This window comes from Tupaia chinensis, unplaced genomic scaffold (assembly GCF_000334495.1).
Source record: "Tupaia chinensis unplaced genomic scaffold, TupChi_1.0 Scaffold148734_1, whole genome shotgun sequence".
Lineage (NCBI taxonomy): Eukaryota > Metazoa > Chordata > Mammalia > Scandentia > Tupaiidae > Tupaia > Tupaia belangeri.
Window position 1 is genome coordinate 208213 of NW_006208581.1, and position 22847 is coordinate 231059.

A 22847-nucleotide genomic window follows, 5' to 3' on the forward strand; every position below is an offset into this window, starting at 1 on the left:
TTTTGGATCTTTAGAAATAACTTGAGCAGAATGGGGATTAACACTTCTTTGAAAGTGTTGTAGAATTCAGAGGTAAATCCATCAGGGCCAGGGTTTTTCTTTGTAGGGAGGTTATTTATAACTGATTCAATCTTCTGGCTTGTTATGGACCTATTCAGACTCCTGGCTCAATCTAGGTAGATTATACGTGTCCAGGAATTTGTCCATCTCATCCAAATTATCTTGTTTCTTGGCATAAAGACATTCATAGTATCCTCTAATAATGTTTTGTATTTCTACTATTTCTGTTGTTATTTTGCCTGCTTCATTGCAGATCTGATTCACATGGTTCCTTTATCTCTTCTTCTTAATAAGTCTCACTAGTGGTGTATCAATTTTGTTTATCTTTTCAAAGAACCAGTTTTTGCTTTCATTTATTTTGTGTATAGTTTGTTTATTTTCTATTTCATTTACTTCTGCTCGTATCTTTATTATTTCCTTTCTCCTGGAGTTTTTTGGATCTTTTTGCTGTTGTTTTTCCAATTCTGTGAGGCATGATGTTAGGTGATCCATTTGCCTTCTTTCCATGTTCCTCTTATGTGCACTAATTGCTATAAACTTCCCTCTTATGACTGCTTATCAGTGTCCCAAAGATTGTGGAAACTCGTGTCCTCATTGTCATTGGTTTCCATGAACCTTTTGATTTCAGTCTTTATTTCTTCAGTAGTTATGGAGTCATTCAGGAGTAGGTTATTTAGTTTCCTTGTATTTGAGTATTTTTGAGGCTTTCTCTTGAAATTAAACTCAAGTTTAATTCTGTTATGCTCAGAGAAGGTGCTGGGTATAGTTTCTATACCTTTGAATATGTAGAGACTTGCTTTGTGCCCTATGATGTGGAAGGTTTAACATAAAGTTAATTTGGAAGGTTTCCTTCATTTTGGATACTTAGAAATAATTTGAGTAGAATAGGGGATAACTCTTCCTTAAAATTTTGTAGAATTCACAACTGAAGCCATCAGTACCTGGGCTTTTCTTTGTTGGGAGGTTATTTATGACTGATTCAATCTCATGCCTTATCATGGGTCCATTCATGTTTTCTATATCCTCCTGATTTAATCTTGGTTGATTATATGCATCCAGGAATTTGTCCATCTTCTCCATGTTCTTGTTTGTTGGCATATAGTTGCTCATAGTATCCTCTAATGATGTTTTTTGTTTCTATTGTGTTTGTTGTAATGTTGCCTATTTCATTACATGTTTTATTTATCTGGCTTTCTTCTTCATCAGTCTAGCTATTGATGTGTCAGTCTTGTTAATTTTTTCAAAGAAGCAGATTTTGCTTCCATTTGTTTCCTGTGTACTTCATTTATTTTGTATTTCATTTATTTCTGCTCTAATCTTTATTATTTCTTTTCTTCAAGCATGTTTTGGATTTTTCGTTTGTCTTTCCAATCCTCTGAGGCATGATGTTCGGTTATCTACTTGCCACCTTTACAACTTTTTCTTATGCACACTAATTGCTATTAATTTCCCTCTTATAACTGTCTTTGTGGTGTCCCATAGGTAGTGGAAGTTCATGTACTCATCATTTGTTTCCATAAATCTTTTGATTTCAGACTTAATTTCTTTGGTAGTTAAGAAGTCATTCAGAAGTAGGTTGTTTAGTTTCCATGTGTTTGTGTATTTTCAAGGATGTTTCTTGAAATTAATATCAAGTTTAGTTCCATCATGTTCAATGATGATATTGGAGCTAGTTTCTATGCCTTTGAATTTGTAAAGGCCTGATTTGTGTCCTATTATATGGTCAGTCTTTGAAAAGTTTCCATGCTGGTTGAGAAAAATCTTTCGTTTTTTTTGTTTTGTTTTGTTTTTGTTTTTGTTTTGTTTTGGTTTTTTTGAGAGGATTTGCTGTAGGGCACGTGGGCTTCCCAGACAGAGAGAGAGACAGAGAGACAGAGAGACAGAAAGCGAGAAATTACCCCCCGGGGGGATGGCCATGCCACAATCCCTTCTCCTCCTTTCTCCTCTCAGGATCTTGGGCACGCACATACACGCACCCGGCGTGAGTTTAAGCCACCGGGTCCGGGACTCAAACCACTGTCAACTACGTGGGAGTCCAGCGACATAGTCATTATGCTAACTGCTGGTCCCAAGAAAAATGTAATTTTTGTGGTCTTAGAATAGAAAGTTCTATAGATGTCTGTCAAGCCCATTCAATTTATAGTATCATTTAGGCCATGTATCTCTCTGCTTAATTTTTGTCTAGAAGATCTGTCTAAAGGAGATAATGGGGTGTTGATATCCCCAATAATTATACTGCCACAACTTATCTCTTCTTTTAGCTCCAGCATTCTTTCCTCATATATTTAGGTGCTCCTGCATTGGGTGCATAGATATTTTTAAGTGTTATGTCTTCTTGGGATTACCGTATTTACTATTATATAATGTTCTTCTTTTGTCTCTTCTTACAGTCTTTGTCTTGAAGGCTACTTCGTCTGAAATCAGTATTGCAACTCCAGCTCATTTTTAATTTCAATTTGCATGGAATATCTTTTTCCAGCCCTTCACTTTTATTCTATGCATGTCTTTATCCATAAGGTGTGTTTCTCATAGGCAACAGGTAGAGGGTTTCTGGTTTTTGTTTATTTGTTTGTTTGTTATTTATTTTATCCATTCAGCCAGGCTGTGCCTCTTGATTGGAGAATTTAATTTATTAACATTCAATGTTATCATCAATAACATTCCTATCATTATGTTAGCCTTTTTCTTGGCTGGACACATTCCTATCATTATGTTAGCCTTTTTCTTGGCTGTTTTTTTGTGCTTTTATAACAGTCCATCTGACCTTTTAGTTTCCCTGGTATAGCATTCCCTTAAGAACCCCTTGAAGAGCTGGTCTGGATTTTGTAAATTCTTCCAGGTTTTCTTTGTCTTACAATGTTTTTATATATTTTTTCCCATATGAAGGATAACCTTTCTGGGTATAGAATTCTTGGTTGAGATTGTTTTTCATTTAACACTGACTATATTTTCCCATTCTCTCTTTACCCACATTATTTCTTATGAGAGGTCCAATGTTAGCCTGAGATAACATTTGTAAGTAACTTGACCTTTCTCCCTTGCCAATTTTAATATCTTGTCTTTGTGGTTTTGGCCCATCTAGCTATGATGCCTTGCAGAGGATCTTCTTGGGTTGATTCTATTTGAGGTCCTATGTATTTCTTGGGTCTGGATATTTGAATCTTTTTCTAGGTTTGAAAAGTTTTCTCCCAAGATTTCATGGAATAAATGATGAATGCCCTTATTATTTTATTTCTCTTCGGGGATACTCATTATCCAGATGTTTCCAGTATCTAGTATTTCTCCCATATTGTCCTCATTTTTCTTGGTTGTTTTTTCAGTCTTTATAATTTTTTCTAGGTCAGAGGTTTTATTCTTCTGCATTTGAGATTCAATATTCTGCATGATTTAATATACTTTTAATATTTTTTAGGGATATTTTAATTTCCTGTATCCCATTCTTCATCTCTAACTGCTGTGTTTGATTCTTTTTTTTTTTTCTTTTTGGAGAGGTTTTTGCCATAGGGCGCATGCACTCGCCAGACAAGACAGAAAGCGAGAAATCACCCCCCAGGGGGATGACCACACCACAATTCCTTCTCCATTCTCCTCTCGGGATCTTGGGCATGCACGCACACACTCCCAGCGTGAGTTTAAGCCACCGGGTCTGGGACGCGAACCACGGTCAACTACATGGGAGTCCAGCGACATAGCCATTACGCTAACTGTTGATCCCTCTTGCATCTCATTTAGTTTGGTCACTACAAACATTCTGAATTGTTTATCTGACATTTCCACAAGTTCTAGTGTGTTGTCTGTGGGTGATGAGGAATTGATGTTTTCCACTGGGGGAGAGACATTTTGTTGGTTGCTCTTATTTCTTGTGCCTCTGTGATGGTTTCTAGAAGTCTGGTCATCTATGTGTTCCTTCCTAAATTACTCAAGGTATCTCAGAGTGTTCAAAGGTGTGCAGGAGTAGGCAATTGGTGATCTCTTTTCTGCTCTGCCTCCTCGTTGCTCACCAGCACCTTGCACTGTTGTCACTGGTCCTTGGTGACCCAAAGACTTCATTGTTTCTAGAGAACAGGTACACCTGAAACTGAGCTGCTGAGCTTCAACTCAGTAACAAAGATGAAATCGCACATGGGCTAAACAAAAAAATGGAAGTCTTGAGAGTTCAAAGGCAAGTGGGGGAGGGGATGAGCCACATGTCCCAGTTGTTAAGCCCTCCAGCCCCAGGCTGCATGCCGTTCAGCAAGGCCCTTCACTGGAACAGGTGTCCAGATGGGGTGGGAGGGGTTCAAGTTTGTCTCAAAGTTCCAAGAAACAAATCTGAGAATCCAAATGGGAGTGGGGAAGGGGATGAGCCAAAGGTTTCAGCCATTAAGCCTCCAGCCACAGGTGTCCTGCCATCCGGCAAGGCCTTTCACTCCAGAGGTTTTGTCTTCTAGATCCGAGATGTTATCTTCTACATGATCTAACCTGCTTTTAATATTTTAAAAGAATTATTTTATTTAAGATTTTTATTTACTTACTTTAGTTTGACCAGAGAGGGACAGAGTGAAAGCGAGAAAGAGAGAAGGAAAGTGAGAAAGCAAGCTGCCAGGTCCGGAACTCAAACCCCAGTTGGCCATGTGTAAATCCAGTGCCCTTAACCACCACACCAAATGTCAGCCCCTACTTTTAGTACTTTTAAGAGACGTTTTGATCTCCTGCACTACAGCCTTCAAATCTATAAATTGTTTGATTCTTATATTGTCTATCTCCTCTCACAATTCATGAAAGGACCTCATCTTCTGAATTTCAATGTCTTTCTTTTCTTGTGAGTACAGGATTTTATCACCATAAATCTGAATTCTCTCTCTGACCTTTTGGTAATTTTTCCATACCTGAAGATAAATCACTGTTCCCTTGTTGAAGAAGTATTACTTGGCTCTCTCATCTTTGAGGCTCTTCTCTGATTGTTAGTCACTTGGTAACGTATTCACTTTTGGCATATTTGTTGGAGGTTTCTGCAACTGTGAGCTCTGGTGTTTTCCATTACTGTGATGTACCTCTGTGCCAATTTTTTTGTACTACTATGTTTTTCAACAATGGTGCCCACAGGAGATGACTGAGTTTAGATTTATAAAGGGGAGTTTCTCCCTTTTTGCAGCAGGTTCAGTGGGAGGTAAGGATTTATCTGAGCCTCACAATATTCAGATGTTTGGCTACTAGGCACCTAGATCTATGACAGTGGGTGGAGGCTGAGCAGCAAAATAAGAAAGTAAGGTAAAAGAAAAAGAGAACCAAAAAAAGAAAGAAAAAAAAAAGAGAAAAACATTAACAGGTGAAAACAAACAAAAAAAGAAACACACACACACATACACACACACACACACACACACACACACACACAAATAAAAACCATGCTATGTGCTTGGGTGCCATGCAAAATGGTCAGGGTGTGCCTCTGATGGAGATGTCTTCTGAAAAGGCCTGCAATTCCCCTGTCCTATACGGGGAAAAGAGAGGAAAATTACTGAGACAGGAACAGGAAAAAAATTTTTTTTATCTGAGAGAAAAAAAAGAAAAGAAAAAAGAGAGAATTTCCTCTACCTTTCTAGTTTTTTGGCTGTGGAAGGAGAGAGGCATTGGCTGAAGGCTTGTCAGCAGCTGGTCTCTTAAATGGGCAGGGAGCACCTCAGATGGAGATGCCTTCTGAAAAGGCCTGCCAAGTCACCTGTCATTTCTAGCTTTTCAGGTCTGGAAAGATAGGGGACCAGCTGGGAGCTTCTCAGCAGTGACAGTAGTCCCTGAAATAGGCAGGGCATGCCTCAGATAGAAATGCCTTCTCAAAATGCCTGCAAGTCTCCTGTTCTATATATCTGTGTAATTCCATGCAAGTATAAATTGACTGAAGGGGAAGCACTTCGGATTCATATTGCTGCTTCCAGTAATCTGGTCCAGCAGTGTCACTGCATTGAGCATTCCTTTTAAAGATGAAGAGGTTTAGAGTAAAATCAATAACAAAGAAGAAAAACATAGTAGTTGAAAGTAAAGAACTAATAAATAGGTTATGCAATGAGTGAAATCCAACATTACATTGGTTCCTCAAGAGACGCTAAGAGGAGAATAATATTCTCTCTTAGCACAATTATACAAGATGACCAGCGGTTGAAATCCTATGTTTACCTGGGTCACCCTCACTTTTGGACCTTGATGAGGTCAAATGAAAGCCTACAAACATGAATGGTATGCTGGAAGGCATCCTGGTCATGTTATGAATGGGATCAACTATTGATAACTGACTGAATGGAACCGTAGTAATTCATCAGAATCTTTTTTTTTTTTTTCATTTTTAAAGAAAAATTTGCCAGAAGGCACATGTGCTCACCAGAGACAGAGAAAGGGAAAATGAGAAAGCAGCTACCATGGGGGATAAGAAAATGAGAAAGCAGCCACCACAATCCCTTCCCCATTTCTCCCATCTTTTAGAATTTTAAGCATGCACACACACAATGCCCAGTATGTTTTTCAAGCTACCAGGTCCAGGACTGGAACTACACTGTCAGCCGTGTGGGATCTAGCTGCTTTTAACCACCATGTCAGTGGCTGGCCTCATCAGTATCTTTTTATTCTTAAATTTTAGGTTACATTTACTAGAAGTATTATCGCTTGGGAAGAAACTTTCAGGAATTACTCCCTGCTGAATCATACTCCCATGCAGTACACGAATAATAGAATGATCACTGTATAACTATAAACTTTGATTACTAAATAATTAGAAAGGTTCTTGGTTACTTAAACAGAATCTAGCAGCTGTATAGCTGTGATGCCAGTGTGCTATATATAAATAGAAAACACTGCTGTTTCTGTGGTTGTGACATTTTTGCATAGAAAAACATGTCATGACTTTTCCGATGACCCAATACTTAACTGAGAAGTATAAATAAGAATTTCAGTAAGAACCTGAAAGCAACATTTGCCATGAAAGAAATATGGGCAGTCTATCAATCTCGGTTTATTACATGACAGTCTTCAAAAATTAAGGGAAAACTAGTAAAGTTCTTCTAGTATGCTAGTCTCAAAGGGAAAAATAATCCATTCTATACTAACTAGGTTTCCTTCCTCTTCTACAATATTTGCTAATGTTCATTGGCTTTGGTTCTTTTCATTAGCTTTTGTTCTTTTTAAGACTGCCTTCTGTTCTTTGTGTTTTTGAACAGAGGTCTACAACAGCTGCCTCTGGGACCATGAGAAAATAATTAGTCAAGTAATCAGACAGCCACTATTGTTAAAATATTTTAATACCAATGTAAAATGAGATCAGGGTTGTACAAGCAGATTTCAGAACATAAACAATTGATTTCTAAAACAGTTTCTTTCCCTCTCAGAAGCCTAAATATAGATACATATAAAACAAATTTTTTAAAAATGTGTTATTTTTTTCCAGTTTAATACATCCACAGTTTACAAACATGCAAAATAACTATTTTCCAAATCAAAGGCCTCTAGTAGAAACATTCAAATTAAACATGAATCATTTTAATTTACTCATTGGCTGTTTAATTCCGCAAGAAACCAGTTTCTCCCACACCTCAGAAAAATCACCAATTCCTTTCTATAGGATTGATGTATTAGCAGTACTTAGCTCTTCCCTTGTCAGCATCCAGACATCCCTGGTTCAGTCTATGTAAGTTGCTATAGTTCCAGTTATTGAAAATGCCCCACCATCTTCTTCATTCCAGCTTGGCAAAGCACCTACTAACAATGCACAGTTTGGAAAATGAGCCATGAAGAACACAACGATCTGACTAAAAAGGTAACCATACATCCTGAGTCTGCCAATTGAGTGAGGATATTAATGGAAATGTAAAATTCTAAGAGGCATTCTTATTTTCTCCTCTCCAAGTTACCAGTATTTACAGTATGAGGAAGTAAAGAGTAGAGAAAGGTGACAACAGTCCCATACATGAAACCTCCCTAGAGCTAAAAGTAAACTAAACAAAGTGCAAACTATAGTGGATCAAATAACTGACTCTCATTTGGGTTTTATTTGTGGCTGTAAGCAACCTCCAAACTAAGAGGTCCATAAATTAGGTAATAATTTCAATATACCAAGGGTTCGACAACTTGCATTAGCATATTATTAATATTTCCATCTTTTCTAAGAGCTTGTTCCGCTTCATTGTTAAACTGAGTGTCGATAGTCAAGAAATGACCAAATAAAATAATTTCAAATATTTCCTTTTTACTGTACCCACTTCAATTAAAAAGGATCTTTCATGCATTTTTCTCTGCCATTCATCAAGCAACTTAGTGAAACAAGGAGAAACTCAAAACATAACTGTAATATTACACAAGATAATTCATTTTCCTCCAGTAACTTAGTCTGTTCCAAAGTATTTCTGTCCAAAATGTGTAGGTGCAACAGGATGAACTTCAGTAGTTAAAATTGTGATCTCTGGAAACTCTTGAATGATTGATTTGGCACCTTCAAAACATAAAAGAAAAATTATTATGGCAGGATATTTTTATAACACTAGTTGGAATTCAGGAATGTTATTGTCACTATGTTTAATATTGACAGAGGACATAGAACAATAACCTTTGGATATGTAATTGGACCTAGTTAAGTCTCTTCATTTATATTGGGGTCGTCACAAAGTTATGGTGCATTTTTGCATAGAAAAACATGTCATGAATTTTTCGATGACCTAATATAATGGCTAATATGTGAAAACTTTAATAGTAGTCAGACTACATTCTCATCTTCTCACAAATACATTCTTAGAATGAAATTGTTTTAGGGACCAGCAGTTGGCATAATGGCTATGTCACTGGGCTACCACGTAGTTGACTGCGGTTCGAGTCCTGGACCCGGCGGCTTAAACTCATGCCAGGCATGTGTGCGTACATGCCCAAGATCCCAAGAGGAGAATGGAGGAGAAGGGATTGCGGCGTGGCCATCCCCCCAGGGAGTGATTTCTTGCTTTCTGTCTCTCTGTCATTCTGGCGAGTGCACATGCCCTATAGCAAAAACCTCTCCAAAAAAAAAAGAAAAAAAAGAATGAAATTGTTTTATAGCTAAGATTTTAAAACTATAATTGTTTAGTTATTCAGTTCAATTATTCCCCTGGAGAGTCTTTTATTTTATAGGCAGCTAGGACAGAGTGAATAAAATCTTTCTTCCAAAAAGAATGAAACTAAATGATGGTTTCCCAACTGGAATACTGTGAAACAAGTACAAAGACTTTGTTTTTTGTTTTTTGTTTTTTCCAGAGCAAGCTAGCCTTTTAGAAATTATGACTCTAGCTTTGGGAGAGGAGGATAAACAGGGAAAGGAATTAGGACTGGCTAGGATCCTAGTCAAAGTAAAAAGTCATAGCAATGCCACCACAAAATAAGATAATTTTCAGCTATGATGTCAAAAAATAGTATATTATTCTCATATTTACTATTACAACTAGAGATCATTTTTATACCCTCAAAGGCAGAAATCTCAATAAGCCAGATTATTTCAATGTCTTCAATGTCATCTGTGTTATATATAAGTGGATGACCAATCGAATCACCCTTTGTCACCATCATTTGAACTACTTGGATATGAAAAAGCAAAGTAATCAAACTGGTTACAATTTCTATATAATAGCCTACTGAAAACAGCCTTCCCCACTAGATAACTTCTAGTCTCTTCAGGATTGGATGAGACTTAGAGCCTATCACTCTGAAATGTAGCTTCTAAAAAAGTCATGTATATTTCTCTTTCTTTTCAGTAATGAAGCAAATATGAATTCTTTGTAGAATATAAACAAAAAAGCTTAAACATAAATAAAATAAATATATCTTAGAATCTCAGCATCCTAACCATGATTAATGCTGCATGTATATTTTGAAACCAAAAATGAAATAATACTGTGTTTCTGTGTAGCCTCCCATGCTGAGGAAAGATTTAGTAAATTCTACATTAAATTCAAGTCTGATTTTGGTAGTTAAAATACTCATAATTTGTACTGGTTATCTCTAAGCTTGGTGATAATTTGAGAGGTCTTCAAAAAGCTCATGGAAACATGTGTATTATAAAAAAAAAAACTATGCATGCATTTCAAAGGAAATTTATACCAAATAGACTCATACTTTAATTCTATTGTTTCTTGAACTTGTTTTGAGGTACCCATGTATTATATACTATTCTAATGATGTTAATTTTATGTACATTTATGTATGTGTGATATCATTAAATTTTTTCAAAAAATGTAATGTAACAGTTATATGATATAGTCTTTGCATATGTATTAACTTTCCAAGTCTCAGATATCTATTAATCAGTGTGAACACAAACACATCAACATGATTTCACGTATTTCAGGAAGACATATTTTCTGGGTAAGTGGAAAATTGTGTGGATGGCTTCCAGAAGACCTTCATTCTTAGTATTTTTATAGTAAAACATTTCATTTAGAAGTCTGGATATTCATTCTTCACTTTCCTAAGTAATTCACACTACTGAATGAAATTTGTATTGACATTGACAATGGGATCTAATTTGTTCCAGAGTTCCAGGGTTATCCTTTCTATCCCAAATTATATCTAGATTGAACAATACCAAACACATGACACAGAGCATTGCTCCACTACCTCCGCCTCAGATAAACACAGAGGGGAATCAAGCTGAGATGCTTCTTGGCCTGACCAAAGATCTGGCAGAGCATGTTTGCAGTAGAGGACTCCGATCTGAAAGCAAACTGAATATATATTATTTATCTATTTCCTCATTGTTTATAATTTATATATGTTCATTTTTTTCTTATAGTACACAACTCTACAATAAACATTCAAGCAAAAATTCTACAAGTATCTATGATTATTTCCTTAGGATATGTTCCCAACTGTCCTAAATTATACAGCAAAAAAGCTAGGATCTTAAACTAAGTACACCCCCCTCAGAAAAAGAAGACACAGTTCTCTCACCATATCCTGTGAAAAGAATCTGACTTAAACCTCTTCAGTTCTTTGCTTCACACTGCAAAGCTTAATAAGATCCCAAAGCTAACTACTAGATTGTCAGAAAAATCATGACACATTTTTTCTTTCATAGAAAAATACATCATGACTTCAACATACTTCCGGTCTCTTACTGTTTACAAGTACTTCTCAGGCTCGAGGAGCCAGAGGAAACAGCCATTTGCAGGCTCCACCCAAACAAGGTCACTAATAATTACAGGCCAGCCATTGGCATGGTGATTGTGGTGGCTGGATCTCATATGGCCAACTACACAATTCAAATCCTGGACCCAGGGGCTTGAAAAACACATTGGGTGTGTGTCTGTGCATGCCCCAAACCCTGAAAGGAGGGAGAAATGAAGGTGAACGAATTGTGCAGTGACTATGCCCCATGGAGGAGTGCTTTCTTACTCACCCCTCCCCTTGTTCTCCATTCTCTCTATCTCTCTCTAGTGAGTGCAGGTACCCTCAGGCAAGTAAGAGAGAAAGAAAGGGAGGGAAGGAGGAAGGAAGGGAGAGAAGAGGGGAGACAGGGAGAGAGGGAAGGAAGAAAGGAAGGAAGGAAGGAAGGAAGGAAGGAAGGAAGGGAGGGAGGGAGGGAGGGAGAGAAATGCAATTTTTTTCAATGGGGTTCATTCGTACTTCTCCATTTGAATTTGAACACTAGAATGGTGTAAAATACTATCACTAAGAGATGACAAAAACAAGTTATAACTACCACAATCAGATTTAGCTTTAATGTGAAAGCAAACTTTTCCTCAGGATGAAAGGCTAGACAGATGCATACTTACCCATCTCATGACATCTGGTGCCCCAGTAACTGCCTCATGCTGAACTCACCATGAGGAGTGGAGAACAGACTGAGTAGGATGATAACACTGGGCTGAACTCCATGTTCTATAAGAACTTTTACAGCTTCAATTACAGTATTTCCAGTGCCTGAAATCAAAAGACAACCAAATGTACTAGCAATGTTAACATTTATTTCAGAGTTGATTTTAAGTGTCTTTGAAAGAAAGGGCAATATATTAATCATAATCTAAAATAAAATTTCATTAGATAAAGCTTCATTTGAAGGTGTTTGTTCCTTATCAATGTTATTTTCAATAATGGACATGACACGTTTACTTTTTAGTGATCAAATGCACAATAAGCCCTTAATTCATTTAATATCTGAGATAACAAATTCAACATAAAACCCCTGTCTCTCCAGAGGACTCTCCATGTGTGATCTGAGTAAACTTAGGAAAACAAACAGAATAGTAGGAAAAAATTACCTCCAGAGAAGATAAATCCTTGGGGGAAAAAAAGCACTGCTGTTCTCATTAGGATAGAAAGGGGAAATACCTTAGTGTATTTTCTGTGTTCTCTATATTTTGTCTCACTAGATCTTTTGCTTCAATGTGTTTATCTCAAGACTAAAGCTCTTTGGAGCTAAAAAAAACATTTGATTAATGTCTATTTTCTTATTACACAATAAAAATCCCTTGGTGAACTGCCAAGAACAACTCCAAATCCAACCAATGAAAACACATTTAGAAATGGTTTTTTGCCTTTCAGGGAAAGGTATTTAATAGGCAAGCACTAGGTTGCAGTTAACTCTAACTAAAGGTTACAAATTAATCTCAAGCCACTCACTGAGAATTGGATACATCAGAAGTACTTTTCTCCGATAAATGTCGGGGGGGAACTTGGCATAATAGACTTTGGCTCTTTGTGTCTCCTCATCACTCTGAATCAAGATCTTTCCAATACTTGATGGAAAGGTATTTAATAGGCAAGCACTAGGTTGCAGTTAACTCTAACTAAAGGTTACAAATTAATCTCAAGCCACTCACTGAGAATTGGATACATCAGAAGTACTTTTCTCCGATAAATGTCGGGGGGGAACTTGGCATAATAGACTTTGGCTCTTTGTGTCTCCTCATCACTCTGAATCAAGATCTTTCCAATACGTATAGATCGACAACAGTCTCGTAAGCCTTGTTCCATTGCCTCACCTTGAAGAAGAAAATTTAAAAAAAGAGAGAGAAAAAGGGGATGGGGAGATAGTGTGTAAGCCCAAGAACAACACAGAGTAGAGAGTTTGTGATTATGTAATTTCCCCTCATCTGAGGTTTGGATTTCTGTTGTTTCAGTTACTAGCACTCTGAAAATAGTACATTGAAAATTCAGAAATAAACAATTCATAAGCGCTAAATCAAAATTATTCACCTCACTACTTTATCTTATCACATAGATATTTTATCATTTCATATGATCACAGAAAAAGGGTGAACACAGTACAATAATTTTTTTTAAGGTTTTTGCTATAGGGTATGTGCATTCCATGGAGAGACGGAGAGAGGAAAGGTGAGAAATTATAGTCTGAGAGGGATGGCCAAGTCACAATCCTCCTCCATTCTCTTCCTGGGATTTGGGGCACACATACACACATGCCCAGCATGAGTTTCAAGTCTCTAGGTCTGGGACTCAAACCATGGTCAGCCATGTGGAAGTCCAGCACCTTAACCATTATACCACCTACTGCATCCCTTCTCCAAGGGTTTCTTAACATGGAGATTCTTTTTGAGTCCAAATTATTTTAAGAAAGTATTTGACAAAAGTCACTCATTCTCATACAATCTTTAAGATTTTAAGTCATATAAGAATTCTATCTAGGATTGGGAACCAGCAGTTAGCGTAATGGCTATGCTGCTGGACTCCCATGTAGTCAACCACGGTTTGCGTCTCGGACCCAGTGGCTTAAAACTCACGCTGGGCACGTGTGTGTGCGTGCCCAATATCCCGAGAGGAGAATGGAGGAGAAGGGATTGCGGCGTGACCATCCCCCCGGGGGGTGATTTCTCGCTTTCTGTCTCTCTGTCTCTCTCTGTCTGTCTGGCGAGCGCACGCACATGCTGGGTAAAGTCCCTTCACAATCTAAATGATGTATAGTGATTTAATGTATGAATAATAATAAAAAAATATATAAATAAAAAAAGAATTATATCAAGGGACCAGCAGTTGGCGTAATAGCTATGTCACTGGACATAATGTATGAATAATAATAAAAAATATATAAATAAAAAAAATTCTATCAAGGCACAGCAGTTGGTGTAATAACTATGTCACTGGACTCCCATGTAGTCGACCATGGTTCAAGTCCCTGACCTGGCGGCTTAACGCATGCCAGGCATGTGTGCATGCATGCCCAGGATTCTAAGAGGAGAGTGGGGGAGAAGGGACTGTGGCATGGCCATTCTCCCTGGGGGGTGATTTCTCACTTTCTGTCTCTCTGTCTTTCTCTGTGTTTCTGGAAAGCACATGCACCCTATAGCAAGAACCTCTCAAAAAAAAATCTACTAATACTGGTATTTACTTATTTAAAAAAATAACTGTTCTCATTTAAATTTATTTTAATAGGAAACTGCACATCACTAGTACAAATGCAAAACCAGTTTCTGTCTAATAAATACCAAATCAACTCTGTACATCACTCCCAAGTCATCTGGTACTCAATAAAAATGCAAGGACCACCACGATGGTCTTTTAGAAAAAGAACTGGACTAAAACACAAGAAACTATGCCTTACAGTCTATTGTCAGGGAGTAGGAGGTGTATGGTGGTTAGGGCACTGGACTCCCACATGGCCAACGATGGTCTGAGTCCCAGACCTGGCAGTTTTCTTTCCTTCTCTCTTTTGGTGAGTACATGTACCCTACTGAATATTAAAAATAATAATAATAAATTAAATAAATAATTTTTAAGAGTCTATTTTTAGGTCAGCCAGTGGCATGGTGCTTAAGGTAGCTGGATCCCATACAGCTGACTGCATAGTTCAAGTACCAGATACAACAGCTTGAAAAACATGCCTGGTGCACGTGCATGCATGCCCAAAATCCCAAAAGGAGGGGAAAATGAAGAAAAAAGGGGTTACAGCAAGACGATGCCTCATGGCAGGTACTTTGTCACTTTCTCTTTCTCTCTGTTCCTCTCTAGCAAGCACATGCACCCTCTGATAAAACTTTTTTAAAAGTCCATTGCTGGGTCCGGCAAGTGGCATGGTGGTTAAAGGCGCTGGACTCCCACATGGCCAACCACGGTTCAAGTCTTGGACCTGGTGGCTTGCTTTCTCCTTTCCTCTCTCTCTCTCTGATCAAACTGGAAAATAATAATGATAATAATAATAAATAAAGTTAAAACAAAATAATTCTTTAAAAAAAAAAAGTCCATTGCCTTTACCAATTTAAAAAAATTGAACAATATAATCCTGAGAATGCTATCACTACTTAAGAGCTACCGTCTATAATAAAGGGACTTTAAAACATCTAATTATTTAACTGTTTACAAACTGAACTCCATAGCCAGAGGAGAAAAGTGAGTTTTTCGTATGTCAAAAAAAATAGTAATCCTAGGGGAACCAGCAGTTAGAGTAATGGCTATGTCACTGGATTCCCACATAGTTGACCGCGGTTTGCGTCCCAGACCCGGTGGCTTAGAACTCATGCCAGGAGCGTGTGTGTGCGTGCCCAAGATCCCGAGAGGAGAATGGAGGAGAAGGGATTGCGGCGTGACCATCCCCCCTGGGGGGGGATTTCTCGCTTTCTGTCTCTATGTCTCTCTCTGTCTGGCTAGCGCAAACCCTCAAAAAAAAAAAGCTAAAAAAAAATAATAATCCTTTCATTTCTGGTGAGAGTACAGTTTCCACTGCTTTAAAAAAAAAGTGATCTTGTATGAAAAATAATAAAGTTTTCTGAATGGAAATAATTATCCTCATTAACAGATGTAGGTTCTAATTGTAGGCATATGACTCTGTTGTACAAAGGTTGGTTTAAAATGGTAAGTTGGGGGACCAGCAGTTGGTGTAATGGCTATGTCACTGGACTCCCATGTAGTTGACTGTGGTTCAAGTTCCAGACCCAGTGGCTTAAACTCACGCCGGGTGTGTGTGCGTGCATGCCCAAGATCCTGAGAATAGAATGGAGGAGAAAGGATTGCAGCATGGCCATCCCCCCTGGGGGGTGATTTCTCACTTTCTGACTCTCTGTCTCTCTCTGTCTTTCTGGTGAGTGCACGCGCCCTATAGCAAAAACCTCTCCTAAATAAATAAATAAATAAATAGATAAATAAATAAATAAAATGGTAAGTTGGACTCAAACACAATTACAACATTTAGAAGACCACCAAATACAAATATCTAGATTTAATGCCAGTTAAGTGTTTTTGCCTATATAATCACATACATTAAATATTAAAATTTTAAATATTGAACAAGTCATTTAATCCAGCCCGTGGCAGAATAAGATTGTTTCCTACAACTGAAATAAAACACAAGTGAGACAAATATATTCTCTAGTGACATATTCAAAGTTCTGTAGGCCTAAATTTATACTATATTCCCTCACCCTTTAAACTGTCCTGTTCTCCCCAAGACAGCATCATTGCATTCTCTTACTCACTGCATCCTCCTATTCTTACACCTTCCCATGAATCTCTTTGAAAGCTAGCTTACATGGGGGCAGGCCACTAGGAAATATGCCCAGCAGTTCAAATTAGGAATATACAAGCCATGACTCTCCAAGGCACCATGAGGACAGACAACACAGGTGATGAGATTTAAGCAAAGGTAGAATGCAGTTATGATAGATAAATCCCCTTTTCTCTTGGAAAAACAGTACCATATCTATACATGTGAGGAGACAAAAACCACACATATGCAAACCTACCGCTTCTCATTATGCTGACCCCACAATTTCCCTTCTCAAATTTCACTCCTTCATACTTGTATCCTGTTGGGAAATAAAATCAAAGAATTTATCTTTCGTCATCAAAGCAACCTACTTATTTATAAAGTGCCTATAGTTTAAAGTAGATGGGTACAGAGTAATCTTTGTTCAAACACATTATTTAATACCTTAGATTCCCTGTGAAAGTAATTAGATCAGTCATGATTTTTCATAGTTACTGCTTAGTTATTCATAAGAAACCTGTAGGGATAATTGAGAGAGGCAGACTTCATCGGATGGGAATAGGACTTATTACAGAATGATATTCACATATGCGTTCCTGAAACTGACATCAAAGGAGAATCACTATGCTTCAAGAATGCGATATACCCCATAAGTTCAAACTTAGACCCCCATTGTGAGCTACAGCAGAAGGCCTCCTTGTTCTATTCCTTTTTGAGTCTCTCTTCTGCCTTAAAAGCTGAAGAAAGAGGCTGAAGTAGTTATAGATAATGTTCCACCCTTGGTCTCATCATAAATTTGGGTCAATTATGATGCAACAAGCTCAGATCCCAATCTCCATAAAGTCAACCCTTTGAAGAGAACAGTTTTGCATTATTTTCTAAAGAATTACATCAGAACTTCAAAACTCTCAAATAAGAATCTTTGACTTTTTTCTATTAAAGAGTAAAACAAAGCACCTTCTGCAATTCACACCATTTTTAGTTTTCTTTTTTTACTGTTCATCCTTTTTTTTTAACCTGGAATTAAAATGCAAAAGCAGCCTCACCTATTTGTTAATGACCAGCACCCTCCTCAGAAAAGTGAAGATAAATTGCCATCAATTTTTTTTTCCTATAGAATGTGTAGGCTCACAGGAGACAGAAAAAGTCAGAAAGGACCCCTATAACAGGATGGCCACAATGCAATCTCTTCTCTTCCACTGTCCTCTTGGAATATTGGACATGCACTTTGTCTGGGTGTTTGTCAAACTGCCAGACCTGGAACTTAAACCACAGCTGGCCATGTGGGATTCAGTCTCCTCAACCACATGCCACTGACTGGCCCAGCTGCCAGCAATTCTCAATTGTGGTCCCAATGGACTGTCATCAGAGGCAATACCTACATGCTGAAGAACACTTATTAACCTTTAACTTGAATTGACAAGCAGCATTAACGAAAAGTCACCTACACAGAATGGTTTACTAAATGTCTCAATTTCTTTAAAATGTTTAAAAAGAACAGCCCCACCTAGACCTAGACTCTGAATTTTGCATACTAATTTTATTCAGACTGTTTTCCTTCCATTTTACCCCATTCCAGCTCAGAATTTCTATGAGGAAAACTTGAAAATAACTGCCCTGTTTACCTGTTGGAGTGGTTACCATGCATTCTTTATATGGCAGCTGATTCAATCCCTCTTCCACAACAAGTCTGATCTAGAGAGTAAAAGGAAGAATAAGCTGAGAACCTGCTAAGAATCTCCTGTTAACTGTTAGCTTCATCAACTGAACAGTAGAAACAAAGTGAGTAGCACACTAAGCAAGAGTTCAGCTTATGAACATAGGAAGTGGACCCTTATCATATGTTAGATGCACGGATATATCCAAACATCAGACTGTTTGCTACTATGTATCCAAACTCAGCTAAGCATATGGTTGCCACCAAAAGGCTCCAGGAAATCTTCTGATTTTCATTCAATAAGTCCAGGTTATTAGAGATGCAAAACTCCAACAAATGACAAGACTCATGGCAGGAATCTTTGCCAGTAATATATTCTGGTTACTCTGAAAATAGTGCTCACTCAGAATTTCTCTGCCATGTTCAGTACCTATGAAACTTGTTAAATTGGATTACTTTTGGCAAAGGCCTACTATAATGCAAATAATTTTCTTGTGAGGAAATGAGAGTAGATGGGCTGAAACAATTTACTGAGCTTGAAGAAGAGGATCTAGTAGAATGCTTGGCACTTCTCGGTTTTTGGTTTTGTTGTTAAAAAAAGAGCTCATAACAATCATAATGTATGGCACAGAGAAAAGAATATCTCAGAACTACTAGGAACAGCCTCCCAAAACTAGATATGGTATTCCTATGAGCAACCAGAGCCTACCATAATAAAAGCAGCACTGGATCTACAAAGCACAGTTTTTCCAATCAATATTACATTACTGATTAAGAATCAGGAACAGCAGGAAGAAGCACCAGCTCACCCTCCCTCCATGCTCTGTCTTCACAACACGACCCCCTGCTGCCATTAAAAGAACAAATTCTATTCAATCTTTTTTCTCTCCTGATTTCCTCCCTAATAAAAATTTTAAAAATAAAAAAATAGAAAAATGAATTCTAAATGGACTAGCACTTTCTTAGCTTGCAGCATCATATAGGGTGCCTAGTAATGTAATGAACACTGTAAATGCACACACTCACCTCTAGCCACCACTTGCCATGGAGAGTTATATGAGCAAATTACAAGGGTAAAGAGAATTATTTTCTTTAAAGACTTTAGACTTCCTCCTCTTAGTAACACTCCTTTTAAGAGTCTTACCTCTCTTGGGGCTGGCAGATAGCATGGTGGTTAAAGGCGCTGGATTCTCACAAGGCCAACCGCAGTTCAAGTCCTGGACCTGGTGGCTTGCTTTCTCACTTTCCCTCTCTCTGTCTGTGTTTCTCTCTGATCAAACTGAAAAATAAGGGGCCAGCAGTTGGCATAACGGTTGTGTCGCTAGATTCCCATGTAGTCAAACATGCTTCAAGTCCCGGACTCAATGGCATAAACTCAAGCCGGGCACGTGTGCGTGCATGCCCAAGATCCTGAGAGGAGAATGGAGGAGAAGGGATTGCGGCCTGGTGTTTCCCCCCGGGCGCTGATTTCTTGCTTTCTGTCTCTTTGTCTCTCTCTGTCTTTCTGGCGAGCACATGCACCCTGGAGCAGAAACCTATCTCAAAAAAAGAAAAGCAAAACAAAACAAACAAACAAACAAAAAAAAACACCTGAAAAATAATATAATACTACTAAATAAAGTTAAATAAAAATAATTCCTTTAAAAAAAAAGTCTTACCTCTCACTCCATTCCCTGAAACCCCAGGGGCAGAATTTAGTATGTCCAAGTTTTACAAGAAAATATAAAACCAGAAGGGTAACCAAAATATTAAAAACTCAAGGATCTGAGGGCCAAGGAAGCCAACACTGAAAAATTCAAGATATAATTAATGACCACAATAATGAGACCCTCGGGAACCAGTAGTTAGCGTAATGGCTATGTCGCTGGACTCCCACATAGTTGACCGCGGTTCACGTCCGGGACCCGGTGGCTTAAAACTCACGCCAGGCGCGTGGCGAGCGCACACGCTCTATAGCAAAAATCTCTCCCCCCCAAAAAAAATGAGACCCTCATGCTGGAGTGGAGAACATACTAAAAATTATCTACAATAGAAACTTAAACAGTTCCAGTTCCTGCTACAACCACAACAGACCCTCTCCTACCCCATATCAGACCCTTCAAAGTCAACTGCATAGAACAGAGGTCTGAATTGAGAGAAGTTCCAATTGCCATTCCCTCATGTGAATTACGCCATAGGCCTTATTATCACTTCTGGCTAAGATTTAAGTCCTGCTCTTTCAAGAATCTTTTTACAATAACCATGAAATTAAATCTTACAGTCTCTAGAAAAATAGAATAAGTAAAGAAAAAAAAAAGGAAAAAGGTACCATGTTCTTCCAGTAAACACCGAGCTCCCCAGTTCTCTCCACTGCAGCCATTAAGATGCAAGTTCCAGGACCAGCAGTTGGTGTAATGGGTATGTCGCTGGACTCCCATGTAGTCGCGACAGCGGTTCGAGTCCCGGATCCGGTGGCTTAAACTCACGCTGGATGCATGTGCATGCATGCCAAGATCCAGGAGGAGAATGGAGAAGAGACTGCAGCATGGCCATCCCCCCAGGGGGGTGATTTCTCACTTTCTGTCTCTCTCTGTCTCTGTCTCTCTGGTGAGCACATGCCCACTATAGCAAAAACCTCTCAAAAAAAAAAGATGCAAGTTCCTTCAAACCCATTCTTTTGGTTTGATAAAAGAATAAAAGACAAAATGACCTAACCATTGCTCCAGGAATGTCAACCATATTTATTTTAGTGCTATCCAAGGGTTATTTCTGTCCCTGAAAGCTCAAATAATTTTAAATAAAATTAGTTTCTGAAACAAGAATATTTAGAGCCAAAAACAAAACAGAAGTTGTCTACACTCTTCTGTAATAAATTCCTCAGGGAAAATCTAAATGAAAAGTTTCTGATTTTTTTCTCACATTCCCTTTAAAAATCTACCTTCTACAGTCTGATTATAATAACTCTGAGGTTAATAAGCCATGTTTCTTTCCCAAACTAAATATTGATTATCAATATTTATTTTAATAAAATTTCTTATTTTGTGATAATTATAGTTTGTAAGCTCTACAAGATCATATCTATATTCTTCACTATTGTATCTCCTTCCTCCCAACACAATCTAGTACAGTTCCTGACTCCCATGAATTCAGTCTGTAGTTCATGAATGGTGAAGATTAATAACTACAGCAGATAATGTGTCAATCTCATTATAAGCACTGAACACACCCAGATCTAAATACAAGAAAAAAACACAATGCTTACCCTGAAAACAACCAATTTGGTCTGAGAGGATCTCAGGCCACTAGCTAAACAGATTTAGGCTTAGTCAATCTTTAACAGAAAATCCCTGAGCAAAGTGTGGAGAGTCCAACTTAGTATTTCACATGTGAGAAAAGTATAGGAAAGAAGAGGCAAAATATCACCTCCTCCCTCTAATGTAGATTGCAAGAAACATTAATTTGTGTGCACTAGCTAGATACCACAAGGGTAACTACTAGGTCTCCTTAAATCTTTGGTTTTCTTTTCATGTACTTCACTTCACTGGCCTAAAATGAGGCATTTAAGAGTTTGGAGAACCAGGTTACTGAGATCCATCTGAGAATTAATGGTACTTCAAAACTTCAGGGAATTCTTTCATGGGCAATGCTTTAAGGTAAAAAGTACTGAAGCAAAGTTTTAATACAACAATAGAATACTTCAGAAGCTTAGCAAGGCGATGAATACTTGGTACCATCTCTCACCTCCACAATGCTCTACAATAAAAATGCCACTTGATCTACCATGATTACATCACCAAGTACAGCAATGAAGTGAAAATGGAAAGCCTCCACCTACCAAACGATCTGCAGAAAACATGAAGTCACCTCTACTGGCTGTCCTAAAAAAATAAAAAAGTATAAGTTTTAGTCTAAATTATAGCTTCAAGGTAAAATATCACGTTATATAATATGACACTGATATTAAGACTTATTATATACTGAAAGCACAAATGCTTACAAGTACAGGCTATTACTGAGGAAAGATATTTTTTACTAGGATACAGGCATCTAAATGGGATGACTTGTTAAATATTATTAGAAATGCTTATTTGACATCAACATTAAAGATTGGACTTTAAAAGACCTTGTACTTCCCCACTGAGCTGCCTAAGCACATATTCAATCAAGGTCCCTTTGGAAGATGGCCGCAAGCCCACAGCTCAAGTTGAGAGGAAACTGCAGTAATAAAACCAGGTTTTCCCCATCTTCCTCCTCAACTCACCTTGATTTAAAACCATATTACTAAGGTAAGAAACCCATCGTCTTTGTATCTGATCCTTTTTAAAATTAGAATGATACAAACAAATACATATATTCTTTTTTTTTTTTTTGGAGAGGTTTTCACTATAGGGCGTGTGCGCTCACCAGACACAGAGAGACATAGAGACAGAAAGCGAGAAATCACCCCCCGGGGGGATGGTCATGCCTCAATCCCTTCTCCTCCATTCTCCTCTCGGGATCTTGGGCATGCACGCACACGCGCCTGGCGTGAGTTTTAAGCCACCGGGTCCAGGACGTGAACCGCGGTCGACTACGTGGAAGTCCACCAACATAGCCATTACGCTAACTGCTGGTTCCCAAATACATATACTCTTAACACCACTTTCAATAACATGTAACCAAATTTCTAAGACCTCTTTCTCAAATTATTGATAATTTATCTCCCATGCCTGTTTTTTTTTTAAAAAAAAAAAC

General features: G+C 38.0%; 1 protein-coding gene across 1 annotated transcript in view; it reads right to left on the minus strand.

Moving 5' to 3' along the window:
* Positions 1-8275: 8275 nt before the first annotated feature.
* UPRT (uracil phosphoribosyltransferase homolog) overlaps positions 8276-22847 on the minus strand; it is a 43537-nt gene continuing 28965 nt past the window's right edge. Inside the window, 6 exon segments of the mRNA XM_006170612.3 lie at positions 8276-8515; positions 11866-11964; positions 12864-13025; positions 16734-16796; positions 18103-18172; positions 21949-21991. Coding sequence (XP_006170674.1) covers positions 8409-8515; positions 11866-11964; positions 12864-13025; positions 16734-16796; positions 18103-18172; positions 21949-21991 — 544 coding nt within the window. The 3' untranslated portion in view covers positions 8276-8408.